This window comes from Pongo abelii, chromosome 8, assembly GCF_028885655.2.
Source record: "Pongo abelii isolate AG06213 chromosome 8, NHGRI_mPonAbe1-v2.0_pri, whole genome shotgun sequence".
NCBI classification, from domain to species: domain Eukaryota; kingdom Metazoa; phylum Chordata; class Mammalia; order Primates; family Hominidae; genus Pongo; species Pongo abelii.
In genome coordinates this window covers 5,973,033-5,996,599 of record NC_071993.2, presented here as the reverse complement: position 1 = coordinate 5,996,599, position 23,567 = coordinate 5,973,033, and the positions used below count along the sequence as shown (strand labels likewise).

The 23,567-nt window shown below is 46.6% G+C and overlaps 2 protein-coding genes across 14 annotated transcripts in view; one reads left to right on the top strand and one right to left on the bottom strand.

The window, feature by feature from the left end:
- Positions 1-20,219, bottom strand: part of FBH1 (F-box DNA helicase 1) — a 47,572-nt gene extending 27,353 nt beyond the window's left edge. For 4 of the 10 annotated variants that reach the window (XM_054521879.2, XM_054521881.2, XM_063727471.1 and 1 more), the window contains exons 1-5: positions 20,054-20,199; positions 7,244-7,399; positions 3,773-4,374; positions 1,354-1,484; positions 1,115-1,250 (exon numbers count right to left, since the gene is read on the bottom strand). In XM_054521879.2, coding sequence (XP_054377854.1) covers positions 1,115-1,250; positions 1,354-1,484; positions 3,773-4,374; positions 7,244-7,399; position 20,054 — 1,026 coding nt within the window. In that variant the 5' untranslated portion in view covers positions 20,055-20,199. Of the gene's footprint in view, positions 1-1,114; positions 1,251-1,353; positions 1,485-3,772; positions 4,375-7,243; positions 7,400-14,585; positions 19,451-20,053 lie in introns of those variants that run through there. The other 6 variants (XM_054521878.2, XM_054521880.2, XM_054521876.2 and 3 more) reach the window with 5 other exon arrangements.
- A 220-nt stretch (positions 20,220-20,439) lies between these two features.
- ANKRD16 (ankyrin repeat domain 16) overlaps positions 20,440-23,567 on the top strand; it is a 28,325-nt gene continuing 25,197 nt past the window's right edge. Inside the window, exons 1-2 of one of the 4 annotated variants that reach the window (XM_009245103.4) lie at positions 20,440-21,346; positions 22,318-22,559. In XM_009245103.4, the coding sequence (XP_009243378.2) occupies positions 21,033-21,346; positions 22,318-22,559 (556 nt within the window). In that variant the 5' untranslated portion in view covers positions 20,440-21,032. The remainder of the gene's footprint in view (positions 21,347-22,317; positions 22,560-23,567) is intronic. The other 3 variants (XM_003777511.5, XM_009245101.4, XM_002820493.6) reach the window with 3 other exon arrangements.

The window sequence follows — 23,567 nt, the reverse complement described above, 5'->3', positions numbered from 1 at the left end:
ATGAAATTATGGAAAGTTTATTTTGTGAAGACAGCATGCTCCTCTTAGCAATGTCTCCATAAATGTTCACTTACAAAGAAACAGTCAATAGTAGACACAGATCTTCAACTTTTTTTTCTTTTTTTTTGAGACGAAGTCTCACTCTGTTACACAGCCTGGAGTGCAGCGGCATGATCTCAGCTCACTGCAACCTCTGCTCGCCAGGTTCAAGCAATTTTCTTGTCTCAGCCTCCAGAGTAGCCAGGACTACAGACACATGCCACCATGCTCGGCTAATTTTTGTATTTTTGGTAGAGACAGGGATTCACCATGTTGGCCAGGCTGGTCTCGAACTCCTGACCTCAGGTGATCCACCCACCTTGGCCTCACAAAGTGCTGGGATAACAGGCGTGAGCCACCACACCCAGCCTTTACCATTCTTAAGTTACTACACGTCTCTGTGTTAAAGAACGCATTCCAAGAAAGGAACGTCCCATCCCCTCTCACTTCAACCATCCTGTGAAAGAAGACCCACTCCACCACCATCAGCAATCATCTTCTTCAAGAGAAAGAGAAATGCAGTTGCCTGGGTTCCCAGCCCTCTGTGGCCAGCAAAACACACGCAGAGGTTTCACGTAGCTTCGAAGATAAAATCTGGGAACCCCTGAACTGGAAAAGGAGCAACAGGGCTGAGATTCAAGGAGACTGAGGGTTATTTCCAGCTTCTCATTACCTCATTGTGTGACTATAGCAAGACCCTTAATTTTTCTGTCCCTTTCAAATAAGCCAACTTGTCAATAATGGGGTGGGCTATCTTGTAAAGAAATCCTATTATTAAAAGCATTCACAGGCTAGATGACCACTTTTCAGAAATATTTCAGAGAGGATTCCTCAACCAAATGGGAAATCAGACTAAATGATTTTTTAAAATTTCCTCTAAATCTAAGGCTCTATAATTATATGGCCTTTTATTTCTCCATTGGGGACAATGACAACATGAATGCTTCAAAGCATTCAGAGATTAAATACAGATATTAAAAATAAATATAAAGTCATCCTCAATTGAACTGAATCACCAGTACACTTTCCTCCAGTGAAATAACATGCCGCCTTCTCCCGCAGCCTCCAGACCTACCCCGGCAGCAGCGTAGAGGTCGGGGAGGTGTTGCCGCACACACGCCTGAGCCTCGGGGAGGAGGGGGTGGTCCCTCAGACTCCACAGCACCCTCTCGGGATCCACACTCGGGGAGCACTTAGTGGTGGCTGTGTATCTGTAAGATATTCACAGGAGAGGCCATGAGTAGGGTGACCATAAGCACTGATGTACAAGGAAGACTTCAAAGACGGCTTCCTTACAGCACAGGCAAAGCTCACCGTATGAGGTTCAGCACACACAGGTCTGACTCCTTTTCTATGCCACAGTTAGACAGGATGCCGTCCACTTTGCTGACAGCTTGCTCTTCATTCATCAGGTATCGATGGTACAGCTTCTTCCAAGGAATGAACTATGTAGTTAAAAAACAAACAAAATAACATGAGGCAAAGGTCATTAGAAAGCAGATTAATGAGGTGGGCAGATCACCTGAGGTCAGGAGTTCGAGACCAGCCTGGCCAACAAGGCGAAGCCCCGTCTCTACTGAAAAAAAATACAAAAATTAGCCAGGCATGGTGGCACACGCCTGTAGTCCCAGCTACTCAGGAAGCTGAGGCAGGAGAATCACTTGAACCTGAGAGGCAGAGGATGCAGTGAGCCAAGATCAAGCCATTGCAGTGCACACTAGCCTGGGTGACAGAGTGAGACTCCATCTCAAAAAAAAAAAAAAAGAAAGAAAAAAGCAGATTAAGCCACAAACACATAGATAACCTTTCACCAATGAAAAGCAATCACAGCTCACAATTCAAAAGCCAGGAAAATCCGGCAGAAATGTTACACAAATTTTTGTTGCAAACTAGGAGAACTGGGTCTTGGTCTTGGTTCTAACACTAACTTGTTATAGTTATAGAATCTGGGAAAAACTACAGCTACAGTTTCCCTATCTGAAACATTAGTACACATAACTCAGGGTTTCAATGGGAACAAAATAATATGAGAGCTGTGGCTATACTAATACCAGACAAAACAGACTTTAAGTCAATTTTGTCTGTTAAATACTGTTATAAGAGACAAAGGACATAACGATAAAAAGGTCAATTCACCAAGAAGATATAATAACTATAAATATATATGCACCAAACATTAGAGCTCCTAAATATAGGAAACAACCCCTGACAGAACTGAAGGTAGAAACCAACAGCAACACAATAATAGAAGGGGATTTCAACACTGCTATTTCAATGATGGATGGAACAACCAGACAGAAGATAAATAAGGAAACACAGGATCTGAACAACACTATGGACTAAGTGGGCTGAACGAACATATACAGAATACTCCATCCAACAATAGCAAAATATACATTCCTCTCAAGGGCACATGAAACATTCTCCAGGACAGAATGTTAGGCCACAAAACAAGTTTCAACAAACTTAAAAACCACTTAAGTTATTATACGAAGTATCTTTTTAAATCACAATGGAACGTAACCAGAAATCAGCAGTAGAAGGAAAACTGAAAAATCCACAAATACATGGATATTAAACAACATACCCTTGGCCAGGCACAGTGGTTTACGCCTGTAATCCCTGCACTTTGGGAAGCTGAGACAGGCGGATCACTTGAGGCCAGGAGTTTGAGACCATCCTGGATTACAAGGTGAAACCCTATCGCTCCTAAAAATACAAAAGTTAGCCAGGCAATGGTGGCACATGTCTGTAATCCCAGTTACTTGGGAGGCTGAGGCACAAGAATCACTTGAACTCCGGAGGTGGAAGTTGCAGTGAGCCAAAATTGAGCCACTGCACTCCAGCCTGGGTGATAGAGCGAGACTCTGTCCCAAAAAAAAAAAAGAAAAAAACAACAACAGCAACAAAAAACACATTCTTAAAACAACCAATGGGTCAAAGAAGAAATCACAAAGAAAATCAGAAAATATCTTGAGACAAATGAAAATGAAAACATAACATACCAAAACTTATGAAATGCAATGAATGTTGTTGTGCTGTTTTAAGAGAGAGGTTTATAGCTATAAATGCTTACATTAAAACAAACAAACAAAAAAAAAAACGGGCCGGATGTGGTGGCTCACGCCTGTAATCCCAGCACTTGGGAGGCCGATAGCAGGCAGATCACTTGAAGTTAGGAGTTTCAGAGACCAGCCTGGCCAACATGGTAAAACCCCATCTCTACTGAAAATACAAAAATTAGCCCAGTGTGGTGGCGCACGCCTGTAATCCCAGCTACTGGGGAGGCTGAGGCAGGAGAATCACTTGAACCTGGGAGGCAGAGGTTGCAGTGAGTTGAGATCGTGCCACTGCACTCCAGTATGGGCAACAGTGGGAAACTCTGTCTCAAAAAAAAAAAGAAGTCAAGGGACATATGAGGAACCCTCCAGGTGGGGAAGGTGGGAGGATGAGAGCAACCCAGGGAGGGGAAAGAATGTGCAGTCTGTGGTCAGGGCACAGCAGATGAGCTGTAGACAGAACACAGCGAAGCTGTGTTGAGTGGAAGCGGGCAAAGAGGCTAGAGTCATAGGGTGGGGCAGACACGGAAGGCCTTAAATGCCTCTAAGGAGTTTGAATGTCTTCTGAAGGCAAATGGAAGCCATTTCTGAAAAGATCCTCTGATTAGAAGCGTGCGTTAAGCAAAGTTACATGCTTTTAGAGGAAACATCTCCCGACTCCAGCACTCACTCACCAGTGGGTCACTGATGATCTCCCTCCACAGGTGGCACACCAAGCTCAGGTTCCAATAGAGGTCTTCCACCGGGAGGAAGGCAAACACGTGCCTCAGGACCTCACTAGGCAGGCTGCAAATGTGGCTCGGTGCTTCCTGGCAGGGCAAGGTCCCAAGAAGCCCATAGTATGAGTCAGGAATGAGATCAGGACCCATGTCCCCAGCATCTTGGTCGGTTTCTCCAGACTCTGCAGAGAGCCGAGACATACTGTCCTCTGCTTCTTGCCTGGCCTCCCTAGGCCTTGTGCATGGCACAGACAAATGGTGCCGCAGAGCTTTCTTAGAAACTCCATCCCACTGGCTGGTCCCGGTAGCCTGGTTACTCTCTTCCTCAGAGGACCGAGACCGCTTCCTGGAGGCCGGGGCAGACCCTGATGAGCCCAGCCATGCTTCTCCACTGCCTTCCTGAGGCAGTGCACAGCTGCTCTCTGCAGGAAAGATCATGTCACCCTCAGAGTCCTGACAGCTGTCCTGGCCAACAGAATTGCTTTTGGCCATGTCATTGGTGCACGGCCACTTGCCTGCTAGGAAGAACTCAGGGATGCATCTTTGACGTCCCTGACCTGTAGAGAGAACCCAAACAGGATGGACAAGAAATGAACGATGACTGTTGACCAGCTGTTAATCTAAATAAGACACACTAATTTTTAATTATCTATGCTAATAGAGGAAAGAGATAAAAACACATTTATGGGCCAGCTGATTATATAAATAACTAATCCAAACAATATTTATATTTGGCTCTATCATATAACCAGACACACATTTGCAAAGAGACAGAGACCAGTCTTCGCACGGTGTGATGGCCAACAATACTCCCTGCAGTAAATACAAGTACAGAGAAACAGGCTGCACAGGGAACATCTGAATGGACAGACAAAAAGGAGGTGACTGCTCACAACCACACTGCCACTAAGAAAGTGCCCCACTCCCACTCACTCTACAACAGGAAGCCTACATGTGCTTAAGCAGAAATTCACATGCTCGGGGTTATCAGGATTCTGAAAATCTCACTCTTCTCATTTGACAGTGCTAAAACTTTTATTTCTTTTTTATTTATGTATTTATTTATTTATTTTTGAGATGGAATCCCGCTCTGTCACCCAGGCTGGAGTGCAGTAGTGTGATCTTGGCTCACTGCAACCACCGCCTCCCAGGTTCAAGCGATTCTCCTGCCTCAGCCTCCCAAGTAGCTGGGACTACAGGCATACGCCACCACGCCTGGCTAATTTTTGTATTTTAGTAGAGACGGGGTTTTGCTGTATTAGCCAGGCTGGCCTAGAACTCCTGACCTCAAGTAATCCACTCACCTCGGCCTCCCAAAGTGCTGGGATTACAGGCGTGAGCCACTGTGCCCAGCTTTTATTTGTATTTCTTCCTGTGAAGGTGACACATTAATTTATTTTAAAATAAAAAGGTGGGACTCAGAATTCTCTTTATAGTGTTAGAATGGTACCTAATCTCTTCTACATGTTTGTTCAGTGAGCATTTACTAAGCACCAATGATTCTGAGACAAATGTAAAGTGAAAAACCTCACAGACTTTTCAGGAACATAGGGAACATTTTCAAACTCCTAAAAATTATTTTTAAATGCCAAAGAAGTAAACACTTTATCAATAATACATAGTTCCTTTCTAAATGGCTGTAACCAAAATATTCACTTTGGAAGAGAATAGACTGAAACTCGGTTTAGCCTTTAATAAAATTTATGAAACTGAAACATACTTTTCTATATTGGTAAAAAAAAAAAAAAAAAACAATTTAACTGTTAACTGTTTCTTGGGCAATCTGATAGAAACCCAGAGTTTTGACATCACTATTACTATAGGTTAAATCCATATGATCAGGGTTCAATCCCAGTATTTTCTTTTTTAAAAAATATTATTATTACTATTTTAAATAGAGACGGGGTCTCATTATGTTGTCCAGGCTGGTCTGGCACTTCTGGGCTCAAGCAGTTCTCCCACTTCAACCTCCCAAAGTGCTGGGATTACAAATACGGTGTGAGCTACTGCTCCCAGCCCAATCCTGGTATCTCTCAACTGCTGAATGCAGTCACACCCACAGTCACTGAGACCTTACCACCTGGTCAGGGCCACCTCACAAGTCCCTGTCAGTAAAGAACTCAAAATAGAGAAGAAACAGACTTCTATATATGAAACAAACTCAGTATCAGACAGGATATAAGTAAGTTTCAAACTGCCTCATACAGTTGGTTATAGTAGTTCCCACAGTAGGAAACATACAATAGTTAAAGACAACCAGGCTGGGAGAGGTGGCTCGCACCTGTAATCCTGGCAGTTTGAGAGGCGGAAGCAGGTGGGTCTCTTGAGCCCAGGAGTTTGAGACCAGCCTGGGCAACACAGCAAAACCCTGTCTCTACAAAAAAATACAAAAATTAGCTGGGCATGGTGGCACGCGCCTGTAAGTCCCAGCTACTTGGGAGGCTGAGGTGGGAGGCAGAGGCTGCAGTGAGCTGAAATGGTGCCACTGCACTCCTGGATGACAGAGAAAGACCCTGCCTCAAAAAAAAGAAAAAAAAAAAAAAGACAACCAGATAATATTTGAGTTTAATTCTGAAATTAGTTGTATCAAAGGGAAATAAAGCAATCTAGATTTATTAACTAAAGTGGGAATTCATTTGGTACATAGGGGGGACATTCCAGTTGATTTAGCAGAGATAAAATCTGAAGTCAAGGAGCAGGGTTACTGTAGTAGTCCAGATACTAGGTGACAAAGAGCTCAGGATGAAGGAACATTTTGGAGGAAAAATAATGACACATGGACCTAGTGACAGATTGGACAGAGAAGACAAATGAAGAGTCAACTAATCTCAGTGTTTCTGGATTGGAGTAAGAGTGACACTGGCCCATGTCTTCTATCACTTTATAATTACACAAGCTAGTAGGATTCATTCCATCACACTTGTCCGCAGCTTTTATGAACTAAGATAATAGGATAGAATTTTCATGGAAAACTCAGCGGGGCACGGTGGCTCACACCTGTAATCCCAGCACTTTGGGAGGCCAAGGCGGGTGGATCACCTGAGGTCAGGAGCTCAAGACCAGCCTGACCAACATGGAGAAACCCCATCTCTACTAAAAAAACAAAATTAGCTGGGGGTGGTGGCACGCACCTGCAATCCCAGCTACTCAGGAGGCTGAGGCAGGAGAATCACTTGAACCCAGAAGGCAGAGGTTGCAGTGAGCCGAGATTGTGCCATTGCGCTCCAGCCTGGGCAACAAGAGTGAAACTCCGTCTCAAAAAAAAAATTTTTTCATGGAAAACTCACAATAAAAAAAAAGTCAAGCTATTGCATGAAAACTACAAAGTCACAGCAGCAACATTTACAAATACTTTTAAACTAGGAGATATTCAAAGGACCCACACACTACAGGTTTTGAAATGCAAGAGTTTTAGAGGAGACATACCCCTACTCCCTCTTTTTGTTCTGGGTTTAGGATAGAGACCATGGTTCGGATCTCTGTTTGTCCATCTTTGACCGAAGGGCTGGGTCACAGCCAAGTGACTCCGAGCCAAATGCTGGCAGTCGATGGCAGTAAGATGCTTCCGCTTAAACCGTCTCACTGTTTCGTACCAGCAGGTAGAAGAAAGGGGATATTCATTAGTTATCGCTGATTCTACAAGCTAGCCACCACATTTTACTGAAGTTTCTGCATAGTGACACAATTTTGTCAACACCCCAACCAACGCTTCCCCCCTCCCCTTGCCCACCAACTTTGTCCTTTCAGTTTCTTAGCATTTTTCTTCCTTAGAATTGAAGAATCCTAAGTGACATTTTAAGATCTTAAGATTTTTTTTTCCTACTTATACTTTCTAGAAGCCTTGGTCATGAAATGCTCATTTAAGAAAAAGTTGTGGCTGGGTGCGCTGGCTCTGCCTGTAATCCCAGAACTTTGGGAGGCGGAGGTGGGTGGATCACTTGAGGCCAGGAGTTGGAGATCGGCCTGGCCAACGTGGCAAAACCCTATCTCTACTAAAAATACAAAAATTAGCTGGGTGTGGTGGTGCAGGCCTGCAATCCCAGCTACTCAGGAGACTGAGGCAAGACAATCGCTTGAACCCAAGAGGTGGAGGTTGTAGTGAGCCAAGATCGCACCACTACACTCCAATCTGGGCGACACAGCAAAAAAAGAAGTTGTCATTAGTGGATATACTGAGGTTTCGCATATTTTCCTTAACTTTATCCAGGCCATTTATATTTCTATAATAATCGAAAGTATTTAAGAATTGGCTATATATTTTTTTAAATAACAAAAAACTTCTATAACTTTCTTTTTTGTTAAATGGTTAAAATTTCTTTAATTGTAGTAAAAAGCACATAACATGAAAAGCACATAACTAGAAGCAAAACATCGTGATAATAAAACAGGCTGCAGTTTCCTTGAGAGAAGGACCAAAGGGCACACACCTCTCAGCCCCCCGAGCCCCTCGGTATTGAGAACTGACTTGAAAGGACAGGAGCGACTCCCCCAGCCCCCAAATGGAAGAGAAGCCAATTCCTTTTCAGGACCTTTAGAGGAGAAAACTTCATATCCTCCCTTAGCAAAACACCACAGCAGCAATTGCGCCTAGAATTTTGTTTCAACGATACTGAAATACTTGGTTTTGTATCACTCATCTTCTTTCAGGTAATTCTTATCCATGTGTAACCAAGATTCTCCATGCTTCTGCATCTGTTACTGCATGTAAGATCTAGCTACCTCCTTATGGCATCAAATACTAAAATATAAAGATACACTTCTTAAAAAATAAGAATTAGGCCAGGCACAGTGGCTCATGCCTGTAATCCCAGCACTTTGAGAGGCCAAGGTTGGTGGATCACTTGAGGTCTAGAGTTCAAGACCAGCCTGGCAACATGGTGAAACCCCGTCTCTACTAAAAATATAAAAATCAGCCAGGTGTGGTGGTAGGCACCTGTAATCCCAGCTACTCAGGAGGCTGAGGCCCAAGAATCACTTGAACCCAGAAGATGGAGGTTGCAGTGACCCAAGATTGTGCCATTGCACTCCAGCCTGGACGAGAGTAAAACTCTACCTCAAAAAAAAAAGAATTAAAGTTAGCCTTTATAGGAGATGGTCAAAAGAGAATAAAATCAGGAGGTTCTACCAGTATATTTTCACAGGTCCTAAAAATACTCCAGTAGGTCAGGCGCAGTGTCTCACACCTGTAATCCCAGCACTTTGGGAGGCTGAGGCGGGTGGATCACCTGAGGTCAGGAGTTCAAGACCAGTCTCGCCAACATAGTGAACCCCGTCTCTATTAAAAATAGAAAAAATTAGCTGGGCATGGTAGTGTATGTCCTGGAGGCTGAGGCAGGAGTATCGCTTGAATGTGGGAGGCAGAAGTTGCAGTGAGCCGAGGTTGCGCCATTGCACGCCAGCCTGGGCAACAAGAGAGAAACTCCATCTCAAAAAAAAAAATAAAGAATACTCCACCACTAAACTATGGTATCAAATGCCAGAATCTCACTCAACATTTCTTTTTTTTTTTTTTTCTTTTTTTGAGACAGAGTCTCCCTCTGTTGCTTAGGCTGGAGTGCAGTGACACAATCTTGGCTCACTGCAACCTTCACCTCTTGGGTTCAAGCGATTTTCTTGCCTCGGCCTCCCAAGTAGCTGGAACTACAGGCCCCCTCCACCACACGCAGCTAACTTTTGTATCTTTAGTAGGGACGGGGTTTTACTATGTTGGCCAGGCTGGTCTCGAACTCCTGGCCTCCTGGTAGATCCGCCCACCTCGGCCTCCCAAAGTGGTGGGATTACAGATGTGAGCCACTGTGCCCAGCTCAACATTTCCTTTAAGCTTGAAAATACATAAAACCAAGACCCCAATGAGTTTAGTTGATATAGTTTACAATATTTTCTCATTATTCCTCCCTAGCTAATTCAGAAATCACCGTTCCAAATTTCAGTTAACTTTTTCAAGGTTTAATACCAGCTTTTTTTTAAAAAAAAAAACTTCATGAATATTTTAAGACTTTTCCAAAATCAATTCTACAAAAGCAGTTCTGCGAGCCCCTCTGAAAGGAGGCTGGAGATCGTCTAACTACCTGAACTTAGAAGCTGGGTGCAACCCCATGAGCGCCAGGGCCAGCACTCACAGATGCGCTCACGCTCACGGAGCAGCACAGCACAGCGTGGTGAGCGGGCGGAGGGCCTGGCAGGAGGGTGGGCTGGCACCCTCAGCTGGCCACTTGGTTGCTCTATGGCTTCAGGGCACCTCAGGTCCCTAAGTCTGATAGGTCTACGGCCATACCACCCTGAACACGCCTGATCTTGTCTAAGTCTGTTAAGTGTCATTAGGAACAGATGAGAAAATATGCTCAAAACTGTCTGTCGAATTATCCATCTGCATGCATACAAACTTACCTGTTTCCTCTATTTAACAAGGCTTATGTGAGTACCTTGCATAAGACACTGAAATATCTTTCAAATTATAAAGATGCCACCTAATGGCAAAGCAGGAAGTGTATTAGCAGCCCAAATACAGCCAATTCTGTATTACTGGAAATACCCTTCTAAACTAACCAGTAACACGTCTCGTTTATTATGAACAGAAAACCAAACACCCCCTCCACTTTGATGGTTTTGTGCTGGTTTGTGCTGGTTCTGTAATGTTGCTGACCAGTTTATCTAGAATAAACCAACAACAAATCATCTTATTCACACAGAAACAAAGTATGAATGTGAAGTTTTTCTACATTAAAAACTAAATTTGTTAAGTTTTCTACACTGGAAAGAAAACATAAAAGTCTTGTTGTTCTCTTTTTAAAAAATAAGACATGAAATTTTATTTCCTCTGTTCAAAACCCTTCATATTACAAATATAACCCAAGGACTATTTTGCCTGAATGGGGACCTCTGGCATATCGGCAAAAGAGACACAGTAGAGCAGCAACATGGCTTCCAGAACACCCAAAAATCCTGGGTGAGGTGCTCCACACAATGCTCAACAGCAGGAGCAGGTGCAGGATTCCAGGCAGCAAATCCACAGGCTCTATAGATCCAAGAGAGTGGACTCATGCCTGCTTTTCTCTCTCCTCAAACAGTCCCAATTGCTTCAGAGCTGGTCAGTACAGTATCTACAATTAGAACTGGAGACACTATGTGTCCTGCTGAAGGGTAAGGAAAAAAGGAAAAAAATAAAATAAATAACTGGAGACACTCACTAAAGAAAGTTACCAATAGTGAATATCTCACTTAAATAGGAGGTGAACATCTACTGCCACAATGGCCTGGAGAAGAAAAGCTTTCATGGATAAAATCATGAAGGAAAAAAACAAAACAAAACAAAACATCACAAAGGAGCAAGATCAACATCAAACCACTCATATCTGAGACCCAGGACCTCAGGCCAGCTGCAGGCCTGCTTAGCTGAATGGTGTGTCAGGTACCGAAGGCTTCTGAAAGTCAATGAAAAGGCACATAACCAGTGAGAAAATCAGGCTCAGTTGAAGGGTCTGATGCCCACCCAAATCTATGATGGCCTTCTACATTTGGCTTTTGGAAATAGCTACAAACAGAGGCTGGCAGATCTGTATAGAAGAGGTACTTACACATGCAGGGTGAACCCTGGAACATTTTTTGTGAAGTATGTAAGAATGGCTTTATCGAAGCCTTCTGCAGCCACCTTACTGTAACAACGGTGCATTGATAATGACCATCAATGGGATGGAGATGTCTCAATCACATGCCTGAGAGTCGAAAAGACAGTAAGCATGCCCCAAGGTAAGCAGCTAGCCCACCTCGTTCACTGCTGTAACTCTGTACGTAGATAGCGTGGGGCCAGACATATAGTCTGTGCCATGTACTCAATGTTCATGTCCCTGAAAATTCACACACTGAAATCCTCACCCCAAGGCGATGGTATGAAGACTTGGGGCTCTGGGCCAGGCATGGTGGCTCATGCCTGTAATCCCAGCACTTTGAGAGGCCAAGGTGGGTGGATCACTTGAGGTCTAGAGTTCAAGACCAGCCTGGCAACATGGTGAATCCCCATCTCTACTAAAAATATAAAAATTAGCCAGGTGTGGTGGCGGGCACCTGTAACCCCAGCTACTCAGGAGGCTGAGGCCCAAGAATCACTTGAACTCGGGAGGTGGAGGTTGCTGTGAGCCAAGATTGTGCCACTGCACTCCAGCCTGGGCAATAGAGAGAGATTGTGTCTCAAAAAAAAAAAAAAAAAAAAAAAAAAAGTGCGGTTCTAGGAAGTGATAAGGTCACGAGGGTGGAGTCCCCACAAATGGGATTAGTGCCCTTATAAGAGAGGTCTCAGAGAGCTTCCTTACTCCTGCCACCATGTGAGGACACAAAGAGAAGGTGCCATCTATGAACCAGGAAGCGGCCCTCACCAGACACCAAATCTGCTGGCACCTCGATCTTAGACTTCCAGCCTCCAGATCTGCGAGAGAAAGACTTCTGCTTATAAGCGGCCCAGTTATAGTATTTTGTTATACCAGCCCAAATGGACTGAGGCAGCACACGTTCTGTGAATACTGAGTAGGTCAAGGAGGGTGAGGAGCAGGGAGAAGAATTTGGTTGGGAGGTCCAGGAGCCTACACTCTAATCCCTAGGAATATACTGTAGAACTGCTCCCACAGGGAGACCTCCCTGGTACCTCACAACAGACTGATGACAGAACATCAAAAATGTTCAGTCCCAAAGGGAACTGCTTTGGAAAAGGTAATATGAACAGGATAGATTTTTATTTATGTATTTATCTCAGAAAATACATCTGAATCCAAAATGCTTGTTGCGAAGATTAAGTGTTTGCAGAAATCTAACAAAGACACAGGAGTAACAGAAAGCGCTAATGGGAGTGTTGGAACACTGTGTTCTGCTTCAAGGGAGTTCCGGTATATTCCAGTATGTTCTGGCATGAAGCCACCCTGGGAGGAACTGAGGTTCGGCACTGGGGGAGGGGCGCTTAGACTGGCGATCTGGCCTCTGTGCACTAAGATAAGTAACCTATATCATATAACTGGAATGGCGTTACCAGCCATAGTTTGGCTGGTGGGAGAGCTGGTACTTTTATTGGATTTTTATTAACACTTTTACTGGATTCCCCACCCCTTGGATTTATTGGATATATGTATCAAAAATAACTTTTCTAACGTCAGCTGGAGGTCAGGAAAACTAAACTGTATCTCTGGTCTCAGAGACAGGTGCTGTGATGCTCTGAACTGGGAGCCAGGAGCCCTGTGTCTACCTCCTCTGCAGGAGCCCTGTGTCCACCTCCTCTGCAATTACACGCATTACACTTAATGTTCCCTTAAAGCCCCTCCGAGGCTGTGGGGTGAAGGAGAAGACCCACACTTGGCAGGTATATTCATCGCCAAAGCCTTGCTTATGAAAATGAGGATTATAATAACCTGCCATGCTGAATACAGAGAATGAGACAATATATATGTAAGTACTCAAGCCACCCACATTGAGGGTGACAACACCTATCTCTAAATCTATGTCAACACCTAGCAACAGAAACGTCAGAAGAAATATGTGACTACCACACCAATCTAAGTGTCTCCTAAGGCACATCAGTTTTGTTTTAATAGCATTAATGTTCTTGCTAAACGGTTAAAAATAAAACCAAAACACTACACTAGAATTCTAATCACCCTTCTATTCTTATTAATATACCTTTTTAAAAAGCAGTTCAAAAATAACTTTATCAAAATAAAAATGCTCAAATGCTACTTCTTCCATAAAAATCCTCCTTCCCTGAGTCACGCAAAGCTCATGGTATGCCTCCCTCCCTACACAGCAAGTGCTCTTTACACCTCCTATAAAGGGCATTTACCGTTAGAAGCTACTTGTGATTCTTTAGGGAATGAAATTATCTGTGGTGAATGACCACAGATAAAGGGAAGCTGTGTCTAAACTAGGGGTTCTTGTGGGTGCAGAGAGATTAGAATCACTTATGGGGCTTTGCAAACTCTACAAGGCCCCCAGAGTTGTTGAAATTGGTCTCCTACACACCAAATTCGGCATCTGTGCTCCCACCCTTGGACACTCTCTTCCACAATGACCAACAGAAATGTGTTAGAGCCCTCAGGTGTCAGGGCAGAAAAACCAGAATGTACACAAACCATTTTGTCAAACGAATATTCCCCAGGCTTAAGTAAGCTCATTCCCACACTGCCTTTTCTGTGCCGGCTTTCTAACAGCGTGACTTCTCTGTCCTCCACCCCAGGGGTCCCCATTCTAGGACCCACCTCTCTTCGCTAACCCTCAGCTTTTAGCCCTACCTCAGCAATTCCTGGCCTTTGCTGACTTTGAAGTGGTCAGATCTGGAGTTTAGCCCTCCACCACCCCTCAAATCTCTTCACCTTGATGACGGTCTATCCCCTCCCAGCCCACTCTGACCCACTCCACGCCCTGGTAAGGTCCCCTGATGGAGATGAGACCCTTATCAGTCTTCCCTGAACGAGTCCTTACAAGAACTCTGCTACTGAGAACTAGAAGGAAGGGACCACGTCTATCCCCTCATTCCTCAAAGTGCACAAGGGGGAAACAAGAGACACTCCTGCAGTCGCAGAGTGAGAACTGCGTGTCTGCCACTCCTCCCCTATGCTTTCATTTGCCTGGCTTTTTTTTTAATCTTCTTTATTGAAAACAACTTACAAAACAAGTCACAGAAAGTGAAACTGAGTGTTTCAGGTTTTGCCGCAAAGAATGTTGCTGCTCTTCTCCCTGAGCACACAGCTGGGCTATACTTTCCAGTCCTGCGTGCAGGTGGATGTCGCCTTACCGCTGGGTGGCAGCCAATGCAATGGGAACAGGAGCAGCACAGCCTCTTCCAGACCTGCCCTCCACCCTTCTCCTCTTCTCCTCAACTGGGAAGCTGATTCCCAGGACATCCTTGGAAGCCGGGTGTTCAAAATAGAAGAGCCTCCAGCAGCCTCAATCCTCGGACTACTGCTTTAAAAAGAACCCTCCCCACACCTACACACACAAACTCCAACCACCACCATGACCTGTAGCCTCCTTAGATTGTTATGGGATTGAAAAATAAACTTCTATTGTGAGGCCATTACATGTCTGGATCTATTTGTCACTGCAGCAAAGCTTACCCTAACCATTCAGGATCACTTGAAATGGATACCAAATAATTTCCTTTCTTCCTCTATCTTTACTAATCAGAATTCCTACCAAAAAGTCCTTTAAAACTTATAGGTTACAGACCTAAATGGACAAGACGAAGACAATAAGTACCTAGAATTCCTGAAAGGAAACATTAAATAATTGCTTTTTCAAAAAAAAATCAAGTTGACTCTCTAGTACAAGGTACCTGACTGGAGAAACTGCTATAATACCATACCCAACTTTAACAAAGATTCGCAGAGGGCAGTTTTGCTAATCTGGACAATTTCGCAGCCAACTAACCGCCCTGGTCAGTTTCCCACATGCCTCTTACTTTCAGGGTGCTCTGTGAACATCAGCAAGTGGGCACTTGTCCTCTGGCATCTCCTCTGGAGATGGCCCAGGGGCCCTGTGCAATGTAGCCCATTATCACATGACTCAGGCACTTGACAGGTCCAATAGCAGCCTGTGAAATGGGAATAGCCCAATTTCAACAGTTAACTGTGTTATCTCTCAACTCCAGCACCATAAAAGTATTCACTCAAGCCAGGAAGCATTTCGCAGGAATAAAACCGCCCTGTACATCCGAGATACTTGTAACAATTCTTTGTGTAAGTGTGCACTTAACATGTGTCTAATACAAATTATTGTTTTAATATAATTGCATTGTATTACATATTATATTAATAACAATTATTTGTATAAGTCTGTATTTAATACGTCTTCCATCCCAGACTAAAAGCTCTCTGTTCTAGTGGGAAGGAGTAGAGAGGTACTTACACCCGGCATGTAACACATATTGCTTCATAAATAATTGCTGATTAAATGAACAAATGCACAGCTGCAGCACTTCTTCTAAAGTGTGGGCTGTCTTCCTTGACTCTGAAGCTCTCAACTATCCCATAGCTCCTAAGTGCTTTACCGCTTTTGCAGTTCTTTCCTATATTCTCATTTGACCCTCAAAGCAATCCTATAATTGTACCGTGATTAAGCTGGGGCTCAGAGAGGACTCGCCTGAAGTCACCTCGTAGCTCATGAGTGACGGCGCCAACACAAGAACCCAGGTCTCCTGACTCCCCTAGTCCAGTGCACTTCCTACTGTGACATTCTTCTCTCTGTATCTAGAAACCTTGAAAGCAGCTTCTGAAAACCTCAAGTTTAATTTCCATAATACATTTTTTAAAATCATTGTGAAATGTCAGAACCAAAGAAATTGAGAAGTATTTGGAAAACATAACTATAAGGAAAATACCACTAAATGCTGTAGACCCGAAATGGAAAAACTTCTAAATATTGTGTCCCCATTAGCTCTAAAAGAAACGAATGCAGAAAGCAAGCAAAATAGAGCTCCAGCTCCTTTCCCAGGTATTCACTGATGCAGAGCCAGGCTACCACAGCCTGCTTCTCCAGAAATCCAAAAGTTCCCAGGCAGTAAGCTTAATCTCCCTGGGATCCTCTCACATCTGAGACACCTATGACTCCCTTGGAGACAGCACTCGTGTATGACAGCCAACAAGGATGGGCTGGGCTTTCCATTCTATGTTTTTCCTAAGGAAAGGAAGGAATGTTTGAAAAACAAGAGAAAGATCACTACTTATGGTCTAGGATATAATTTTATATATTTGAAAGGCTTTTTCTACAGTCAATTCATTCCACAACTACTTTTACGTATCCGCTATGTCCCAGATTCATTTTAAACTCCATGAGGGCTTTGTCTTGTGGTATCCTTGGTATTAAATGCTATTTTAGACATTAGTGATACAAAAGTGAATAAGCCTACCCATAAGGCAGCTACCAAAACACAAGTTACTAAACATAAAGTAATATAACAACTACATAAATGCATGCATGAAGCGTTATGATAGTAAAGAAACATAAATAGAGTTAGGAAAGTTGAAAAAGGCTTCACGAAGAGTTGAGCCTTGAAAGAATCACGGGATTCAGTAAGGCAGAAGGAAACAATGTGTGCAAAAATACAGAGACATTAACAATGCACTAGTGTGGCAGGAAAGCTGGGCTTCATCAAAACAAGAGGTTCCCTGATGAGGAATGACAGGAGACAAGGCTGGAAAAGGAATTTGGAGCCACAGACTACAAAGGTCCTTACACATAATGATAAAGAAATTGGGCTTCAAAAAAAGAAATTGGACTTTATCAGGTAGGGGCTTCAAGATATCATCCAATTTTTTTTTTTTTTTTTTTTTGAGACGGAGTCTCACTCTGTCTGTGGTCCAGGCTGGGGTGCAATGGCACAGTCTCGGCTCATTGCAACCTCCACCTCCCAGGTTCAAGTGATTCTCCTGCCTCAGTCTCCCGAGTAGCTGTGACTACAGGTGCACGCCGCCACACCCGGCTAATTTTTTGTATTTTAGTAGAGATAGGGTTTCACCGTGTTGTTCAGGCTGGTCTAGAACTCCTGAGCTCAGGCAATCCACCTGCCTCGGCCTCCCAAAGTGGTAGGATTACAGGCGTCAGCCACCATGCCCGGCCTCATCCAATTTTTAAAGCAGGGTCATTACACAATCAAATTTACACTTTAGGGCAATGACTCGGGAGAGAGGATAGAAGGTGGAGAGACATGGAGATTGTCAGGAAAACAAGTCAGAAAGCCACCATACCAACCTATGTGAGAGTTGGCAAAGGCCTGAGAGTAGCAGACCCTGCAGGTGAATAAGAACACGGCTTTGTTTGACAAGACAGAAAGATAAAAGATAAAGAGCAACAAGGATAACTGGCATTTCTACTAGAACGTTCAAAAGAAATGTTAATGTCATTAACCATGTTAAGGAATAAAAGAGAAACAGTGTTTGTATTTTAATCACTTTTTCCCCCGGAGTGAGAGGGAGGCTGAAAGTCCCAGTTTTAAAAATAATTTCTGGCTTTAAGTTATCTGTGGAATACCATGTTTATGCTCCAGGAGGTCCTCTGAAATCTGAGACCGGTCTTCAAAAGGCATGTGAATGACAGTTACAGACATAAGATTTGAGATGCTTTCTAAAAGTAGGTAATTTCACAGCCAGAAAGGCAAAGATGGAATCCAAATTCAGTTTCCAAATAAAATCAGCCTAGAAGGGATAGAAGAATGAGATAAGCAGCAAAAAGATGTCAACAAACCCAAAATTAGAATTCTAAATCTAATACCAATAGTGGTGTCTACACACACTCACAAATCACGAAACCTGTCAAATGATCAGTGTACCAATGGGCATGCTGAAGAGCATACCCACGAAAAACAGGAGGAAAAGGAAAGACAGCCAAGGAGCAAGTCGGTGCCAGTGACGACTACATGTGACGTGACAGTAAAGGCCAGACCACAACCTCCAAAAGTCTGCACAAAAGAAATGAGCAGCCCAACCGGAAAACAGCAAGACCCAGGAAACAGCTCCATCCATTAGCTTACTGTTCAGATCCCGCCCCACTAGACCAAGCTTTTGCCTCAGAAAATCACAGGAGCTGCGGGACAGATTCACATGATTCACATACATTATCATTTAGTTATCCAAAGGGAGATACAGACCAAAGTAAGTTCATAGAGAAGACACAAGAAGCAGAATTGAGTGTGCAACACCAATGAAGTAACCAATTATCCTGGGTTCAAATATTCCAACCTGGCCAGGCACGGTGGCTCACGCCTGTAATCCCAGCATTTGGGAGGCCGAGCTGGGTGAATTACTTGAGGCCAGGAGTTTAAAGACCAGCCTGGCCAACATCGTGAAACCCCGTCTCTACTAAAAATACAAAAAAATCAGCCGATCATGGTGGCACACGCCTGTAATCCCAGCTACTTGGGAGGCTGAGGTAGGAGAATCGCTTGAACCCGGGAGGCGGAGGTTGCAGTAAGCCGAGATCGTGCCACTGCACTCCACCCTGAGCAACAGAGCGAGCCTCTGTCTCAATATATATATATTCCAACCTATTGTGAACCCATGTGTCCCAATTATGTTTAAAAAACAGGGAAACTAGAGACATAATGCAAGAGAAGATAGAGTCATCTGAAACTGGGAGGGGGGCGGGGGTAAAAGCAAAAAGCATGCAGCTACCAGATGCCTCAACTTCCAATCTGCACTAACTTCAACGGCAGCAGAACACTGCTTGGCACGCCCTACACTTTTGTGCATTTCAAACAACTTTTATGCCTTCCTTTTTTTCTTTTTCTGGAGTGACAAGGCACGATAGAACAATAACCTGAGCAAAGCTGGTACTCGGACTAGTTCTGTCTCCAGCGGCTATCCACATCACTGTTACCTTAACCAAACTCAATCTGCTCATGAGTAAAACGGACTTATCTTCATGGGCCCATTCCAGAAGTCTTTTCATTTATCCCCGCTCATTTTACCACGGGGCAGACGCTGGCGGACACTCAACACACGCTACCATCCTGCCTTCTGCTGACTTCGTTAGGCCTCCACTACACCACCTGTAAAACCCTACTGATGCCTCATAGGGTTGTCTTCGGACCACAGAGTGCAATAAAAAATGTAAACGACACTCGTTTTTAGGCCTGGCAAATCGGAGCTACTCCCATTCTACTCCCTAAAAGAATCGAAAACACGGAGAGGTTAAGTGACTGGCACCTAATCAGATCGGGTAAGGAACCCAACACCTACTGATCTCTTCCATCACCCACAGCCTGCCCAGCTCTCGCCGTGCCCTCCACCAGCGCCAGGCCTTCCACATCGCCTTAGGCTTCCCATGCTCATATGAGGGGCAGAGAGACTACCGATGACACAGGGGCAGAGGGCAGCGAAAAATGACTTGCCCAAGGTCAAAACGTCAGAGTAGACGGGAAAGCCTGGCCTGCTAGCAGCCGTGGCCACGTCCCCGCGCTTGCCCTTCCAGCCCCGAGGACCCACACGCTGCGCCTCCCTGGCCTCGGGGGGCAGCGCGGGGGCCGCTCCCGACCGAGTTCAGTGAGCGCCCTGGCCTCCCCCGCGAACCCCCGCCGCGCCCTCCACCTGCCCACGGCCCGGGCGGCCGAGCCCCCACGCCCGCGCTTGCCCGAGCCTAGCCTCGCGCCCCCGGACCCCCCGCTGCCCCACCCCGGGCCCGGACCCCCCGCGCAGGACCCCGAAGGTTAAGTTTTCCACACGGCGGAGCCCCTCCCACACTCCCTGCCACGTCTGCGGCCTCACGCACTGTGGCGCTCCGGACCCGGACCCCGCTGCCGCCGCCGCCGGGCCAGCGCCGCCGGCCGCCCAGCCCAGCGTCCCCCGGCAGCGAGCTCCTCCTCTGGCCGGGACCTGGAGCCCGAGACGCCCGCCGACTTCCTCCGCGAGCTCCGCCCCGCCGAAGCCCCGGGAAGCGCCCGCCGCCGGAGCCAGACTGACGGCTCCCGCGACCAATCGGAACGCGAGACCGGAGGGGGCGTGCTGACAGACGGCCACTAACGCCAATCGGTGGGGGCGCGGCCACAGCCACCGGGCCACGCCCCATCTGCGCTTCCGCTCGGGCCGGGGCGGAGCGGGGAAACTTTCCCAGAGTTCCTTCGAGCTCTCCGAGTCCTCGCGGAGCGGCGGCTGTCGAGGGGCGGGGACGGGGGCGGAGCCCGGGAACGCCAGCCCCCAGCGGCTGGAGGTTGGGGCGGCCCTGAGTACGCGTGCGGGGCAGGTCGCGCTTGGGCCTGGCTGCTTCAGGAGCCACCCTGCCCGGCGCCGGGCGAGACTGTGCGCGCCCTCCTGGACCCTCCACTTTGGAGCTTTGCGGTGTAGCGGCGCGCCCCACTCCCTCACGTGTTCAGTCCCGAATCACTTACGGGCCGCGGCAGCTCCAGGACGGCGGACGCCAGCGCTCTCGGATCCCCAGGCCCCTCTGTGCTCATCCCGGACCGCCCCGTCCCTGAGGAAAAACCGCCCCGTGCCCGGGACCGCGGCTTCTCCCACGCGGGGCAGGCCGGGGTTGTGAGGGGGCAGCCCGCCTGCGGACTAGGCCGGGGGTGTGAGGAGGCGGCTCTGCCGGGGACAAGGCCGGGGGCGTGAGGGGCGGTTCTGCCGGGTTGGGGCGCGCGGGGCAGGTTGCGTGAAGAGGCGGAAAGTCCCACTCGCCCTCGGCTTCTGCCTGCCCGGCCGCCGGTGTCCCGTCCGCCGCTGCCCCGCACAGCCTGGCCCGACCCGCGGCGATGGCCCAGCCCGGGGACCCGCGCCGCCTCTGCAGGCTGGTGCAGGAGGGCCGGCTGCGCGCCCTGAAGGAGGAGCTGCAGGTGGCGGGGGGCTGCCCGGGGCCGGCCGGGGATACCCTCCTGCACTGCGCCGCGCGCCACGGCCATCGGGACGTGCTGGCCTATCTGGCCGAGGCCTGGGGCATGGACATCGAGGCCACCAACCGAGACTACAAGCGGCCTCTGCACGAGGCGGCCTCCATGGGCCACCGAGACTGCGTGCGCTACCTGCTGGGCCGGGGGGCAGCGGTCGACTGCCTGAAGAAGGCCGACTGGTAGGTGTGAAGCGGAAAGACACCCCGCCTCCCCTCTACCCGCAGAGTCGTAGCGAGTTCCCTGTGCTTCTCCGTCCCCTTGGACACCATAGCTGTTCTCAGCTCCTAGTTCTCACCCCAGGCCTGCTCAGCGGCAGGGACGTCCTGCCCAACTTTCCCTTAAAACGCAGATGACCTGCAGAGTCCCTCGTTCCTGCCCTTGTGGGTTAACTGGTCGGGGCAGTCACCTCCCTTTCCAGAGCACAGAATAGTGTCGAATATAACCAGAGAATATTACCAAACAATGAAGTGTGTGCACTATACAGATAGCTTCCGAATGCGATGTTCTGGGGACATTTAGCTAAGTTACTTCTGCACCGATGCATGGTTTCAATTGACATTGCTCCAATCAATAGCCAGAATTCCTGAGTTATACACGCGCTTGTGTGTGTAGAGCACAGTGCAGTTGTATCACATACGTGCAGCCTTGCATAACCACCCCAGTCAGAGATACTCAGCTCCACCATCACACAAGCCAATTGCATTTCGTTTGTTAGATTGACACTGATTTTAGTACTCACTAGGTCAGGTTCGTTAGAGGGTGTGAACCTCTTTAGGAACACGGGGAAGTACATCTTCCCCACTGGGGCAGGGGAATAGACCTCGTTATGTGTTGAGGGTTGTTTGTGGGTTTTCTTAGCTCTGCCCCAGTTCACTGCTATCCTGTGAACTAGCTCATCAGCAGCTTTGTCTCCCAGGCACCCTCTCCTCTAGGTACACATTCGTTACAATCATTTTCCCCTTATTATTTCTCCCAGGGTCCTCACAGAAGGCACAGAGGTTGCCGGTCAAAGCTGTTTTCCTGCCTGCCAGACCCCTGAATCCTCTAGGTTTTCCATCTGTGCCAAGGATGTGTGTGTTTTGAAGACCTGGCCCCTGGCTTCTAATGTCTTAGCCGCCTCCATCTGACAGCTTCTCCTGGTTGGCCTTAGGACTCCTCTGATGATGGCCTGCACAAGGAAGAATCTGGGGGTGATCCAGGAGCTGGTGGAACATGGCGCCAATCCACTCCTGAAGAACAAAGATGGCTGGAACAGTTTCCACATTGCCAGTCGAGAAGGCGACCCTCTGATCCTCCAGTACCTGCTCACTGTTTGCCCAGGTGCCTGGAAGACAGAGAGCAAAATTAGAAGGACTCCTCTGCACACTGCAGGTACAGCCTACAGCTCTGCAGGTGAGCAGTACACACATGTGGCTGCTTTACCCAGCACTGCCCAACCTCATCTTGTTCAGGTCACCTTCAGGGGAAAGGAGGATTTTGGAAAACAGAAGGCAGAGAATAAGAACATCTGGGCGGGGGAGGGGGTGGGGGCGGGAGCGCAGGTGCAGTGGCTCACACCTGTAATCCCAACACTTTGGGAGGCCGGAGGTGGGTGGATCACCTGAGGTCAGGAGTTCAAGACCAGCCTGGCCAACATGGTGAAACCCCATCTCTACTAAAAATACAAAAAATTAGCCGGGCGTGGTGGCGGCTGCCTGTAATCCCAGCTACTGGGGAGCTCCAGAGTCTGAGGCCAGGAGAATGGCTTGAACCCAGGAGGCAGAGGTTGTACTGAGCCAAGATTGCACTACATTATACTACAGCCTGGGCAACAAGAGCAAAACTCCGTCTCAAAAAAAAAAAAAAAAAAAAAGAGCATCTAGGGGCCTTTTGGCATATATTCAATTTCTAAAGTTAACATAAGTTGGCTAGCATGCTGTGGTATTAGTTTATTTTTCGTGTGTATCTGTGTTATCCTCCCTAGATTGTTTGCCCATGAGCTGGTTCTGTAGTACATAGTCTTTGACCTTGGGCAAGGAGATTAGTCTCTCTCTTGAGCAAGTTTTCTCATCAACCAAATAATAATGTCAGTGATAGTATGTCTCAGGGTTGTTGCAGAGTTTAAAGAGCATGATGTATGTAAATCCTTTAGACAATGCTTGGCACATAGCACAAAGTAACTGGTTAGTGCTATTTTCTTTACCATGTTTACATCGTTACTCTTAAAGGCAGGAGGGAAATATATATCCTCATAGCCTTAGTAACACCTACCATAGTGCTATACATTTAAATAAATATAGATACTCATAATTAAATACCTCGGCCCAATAACATCTAATGTAAATTTGGGTTACAGTTTTTATTATTTGGAGTAGTGATTCTTAACTCTGAATTATCTATTTGTAGATTATTTTAGTAAAA